The 3859-nt window shown below is 40.1% G+C and overlaps 1 gene segment (V, D, J or C); it reads left to right on the top strand.

Moving 5' to 3' along the window:
* Positions 1-1834: 1834 nt before the first annotated feature.
* Positions 1835-2367, top strand: LOC132381689 (T cell receptor alpha variable 38-2/delta variable 8-like). The segment is given in 2 exon segments: positions 1835-1927; positions 2054-2367. Coding segments are annotated over 2 exon segments (360 nt in total).
* Positions 2368-3859: the final 1492 nt, after the last annotated feature.

Here is a 3859-nt window from a genome sequence, read left to right as displayed (position 1 = left end):
GTGCCGGAGGATTGGCGTATTGCTCATGTGGTTCCATTGTTTAAAAAGGGTTCTAGAAGGAAGCCTAGCAATTACAGAACTATCAGTTTGACATCAGTGGTGGGTAAATTAATGGAAAGTATTCTTAGAGATAGTGTTTATAATTATCTGGATAGACGGGATCTGATTAGAAGTAGCCAGCATGGATTTGTGCGTGGAAGGTCATGTTTGACAAACCTTATTGAATTTTTTGACGAAGTTACGAGGAATGTTGACGAGGGTAAGGCAGTGGATGTAGTCTATATGGACTTCAGCAAAGCCTTTGACAAATTTCCACATGGAAGGTTAGTTAAGAAGGTTCAGTCGTTATGCATTGATGCTGGAGTAATAAAATGGATTCAACAGTGGCTAGATGGGAGATGCCAGAGAGCAGTGGCGGATAATTGTTTATCGGGATGGAGGCCGGTGACTAGCGGTGTGCCTCAGGGATCTGTTTCGGGCCCAATGTTGTTTGTAATATACATAAATGATCTAGATGATGGGGTGGTAAATTGGATTACTAAGTATGCCGATGATACTAAGGTAGGAGGTGTTGTGGATAATGAAGTGGATTTTCAAAGCTTGCAGGGAGATTTATGCCGGTTAGAAGAATGGGCTGAACGTTGACAGATGGAGTTTAATGCTGAAAAGTGTGAGGTTCTACATTTTGGCAGGAATAATCCAAATAGTACATACAGAGTAAATGGTAGGGCATTGAGGAATGCAGAGGAACAGAGAGATCTAGGAATAACTGTGCATAGTTCCCTGAAAGTGGAGTCTCATGTAGATAGGGTGGTGAAGAGGGCTTTTGGAACGCTGGCCTTTATAAATCAAAGCATTGACTACAGAAGTTGGGATGTAATGCTAAAGTTGTACAAGGCATTGGTAAGGTCAAATTTGGAATATTGTGTGCAGTTCTGGTCACCGAATTATAGGAAAGATAATAATAAATTAGAGAGAATGCAGAGACGATTTACTAGGATGTTACCTGGGTTTCAGCAAATAAGTTACAGAGAAAGGTTGAACAAGTTAGGTCTCTATTCATTGGAGCGTAGAAGGTTGAGGGGGGATTTGATCGAGGTATTTAAAATTTTGAGAGGGATAGATAGAGTTGACGTGAACAGGCTGTTTCCATTGAGAGTAGGGGAGATTCAAACTAGAGGACATGATTTGAGAGTTAGGGGGCAGAAGTTTAAGGGAAACACAAGGGGGTAATTCTTTACTCAAAGAGTGATAGCTGTGTGGAATGAGCTTCCTGTAGAAGTAGTCGAGGCCAGTTCAGTTGTGTCATTTAAAGTAAAATTGGATAGGTATATGGACAGGAAAGGAGTGGAGGGTTATGGGCTGAGTGCGGGTAGGTGGGACTAGGTGAGATTAAGGGTTCGGCACGGACTGGGAGGGCCAAGATGGCCTGTTTCCGTGCTGTGATTGTTATATGGTTATATGTTATATGTTATATGGTTATAAGACTAACGACTGACAGTGCATCATTTGCAGCAGCAGCGCTTCGATTCCCAAAAATTTATTCTGCTCGCATGCTCTTCCCCGATGAGCAAGCGGAATTTGTTAACAGTCTGTTCCACGAGTATTGCAGGCTGTCAAGTAATCCTTCGCCTTTAGGTGGCGCTGCGGGGTTACTGTCAGCTCAGAAAGTATTTGACTCCTTTGTTCTGCACGTCTGCGATCGCTTCGACAATATTTCATTTCCTGCACTGCGTCTGAACGCCTTCTTCTGTTGTCAGTGAATATTTAACAGCATGTGTTGCCTGTTGTGATTGGTCGGTTTGGCCAAGGTATGTGTATTTCTCCTCTGCAAATGCCTCTGTTCTGTGGCACAGGGGGACAGACTCAGACCGAGAGATTATGAAGAAGCTTCTCATCACGGTCCTCTTTGTTGTGTTTCTTCTTGGTAAGAATTTCCTTCACTATAATATTCCAGAATATGTTAATTTTCCGTAACAACGTTCTTTTCTCTATTTAAGTAACCGTGCTGTTTGAAGTAGAGCTTATTATCTATTATTTACTTAACTGATAGATTGGAGCCTTGAAGACTCAGTGGAACAGTCAGTGGATGCAATGACGGTCAAAGAAGACAGTACTATTACCCTAAACTGTACTGTGAAAACGAGCAGTGTATTACCGGTTGTTTTCTGGTACAGGCAGCGCCCCAGCCAGCGACCACAGTATTTGTTTAGGATTAACGCAGGAAAAGTATACCGAAGTGAAGATGCAGCCGACCGATTCAATGCTTCCTACAATAAAAGTGAAAAATATACCGAACTATCGATTAAAAACGCCATCATCTCCGACTCAGTCATGTACCTCTGCGCGATGAGCCCACGGTGCTGAAAAAACTCAATTATCTCGAACAAAAACCTGCTTTCACGGTTTCCTCTAGAGCTCGATAGAGGGCGAATAAGTCTAGTTTAAGATTAAATGCTAACTGCGCCTAAAGGTTAGTCCCATGTTTTCATATGATTACACAGTTACGTTCTCTCATCATCGACATATCCACGTGCTATTTGCAACGGTTGTTTTTGCTCATCTATGGCTCTAACGCCGATTAAAACTACCTCATTTTAAGTGATTCCGGTCTCTTACTTAATTTCTTTGAATATTCACCATTGATATCTGAAGCTGCACAATCACCAGTACAGATAGATTAACCATTTTAAAGTTACGTTTCACAAAGAAAGGGACAAACTTTAGCAGAAGAATCGCACATGTCCCGATCAACAATATACTTTAAAATGCTGAAGAAGACAGCGTTCAGTGAGATCAATCAGAAGTTATTATGTGGCTTTTGATTTAAGACAAAGATTTAAACGCACTTTGCTGGATTGTTGTACTGGATGTCGTTGAACGGCTTAACAATTTAAAAGCCAACCTCATATTGTTTCTGACATAAATATACGCTGTACAATTAGATTCATCGAGTTTTTTGAACTCGCAACAAGCGGATATTCTGAGTCACAGTTTACCGAACGTTTTCAGTTCCTTCTCATAGAAAAATGAGAAAGGTCGCATATATATTTGGATTGAGCACATCCATATCAAAGCACTGTACAATTGACATTATGAATGGCGCTTGCTCTCAGAAATTAGGTCACATAATTCTGAGCTGCGTCGACACCATGTGTCTTTATTCAGTGACTTTGATACCTGTACTTGCAATCCGCAAAGTAATTGCCTCTAATCAAATTATTATTCACGTTTTAGATTTTGGTATGGCAATAAACTTTTGAATGAACTCCCAGCGCTTTTTCCACTGAAATCGCCTTATTGGATATGCACGAACATTGTTATTAATATCTCAGTTGAAGGCAGAGTACATTTTCTCATTTCATGACTCGTCATGTCACATGCCCTAAAACCGTTCATTTGACAATTTGCAGGATGATCAGAAGACAATGTACTTAACCTTTCAATGAATTCAACAATACATTTTCACCTAGCAGATTGCCTAATGCCCGTACACTCTATTTGGCTGAATTATGCGACATGAATAATCAACACGTTTTATCCAGAATTAAAATTTGTGCTGGAAAACTGTATATTTGCGGAACTGGGAAAATAATCACTATATCATATCATGGTTATCAGTCCAATCCTGGAAATAAAGATTAAAGACGTAGCCTTTCTTCATTGTCCGACATAAATACGCGTCAATATTTATGCACTCGCTTAATATTAACTCGCTTAAACTTCTTCCACTGCAGTACACGTGTCATCCCATGTGTAAAGTGTTTGGCTTAGTTAAAAAGCAGATATTTATTTCAATATTCTCCAGTTCAGTCATTACTAAGATAAATTTTGTAATTCTTGCCCTTATATAAGGTCA

The sequence above is a fragment of the Hypanus sabinus genome, chromosome 26 (genome assembly GCF_030144855.1).
Source record: "Hypanus sabinus isolate sHypSab1 chromosome 26, sHypSab1.hap1, whole genome shotgun sequence".
Classification (NCBI taxonomy): Eukaryota; Metazoa; Chordata; class Chondrichthyes; order Myliobatiformes; family Dasyatidae; genus Hypanus; species Hypanus sabinus.
The sequence above is the reverse complement of the archived record's forward strand: the minus strand, read 5'-3'. Positions and strand labels throughout refer to the sequence as shown.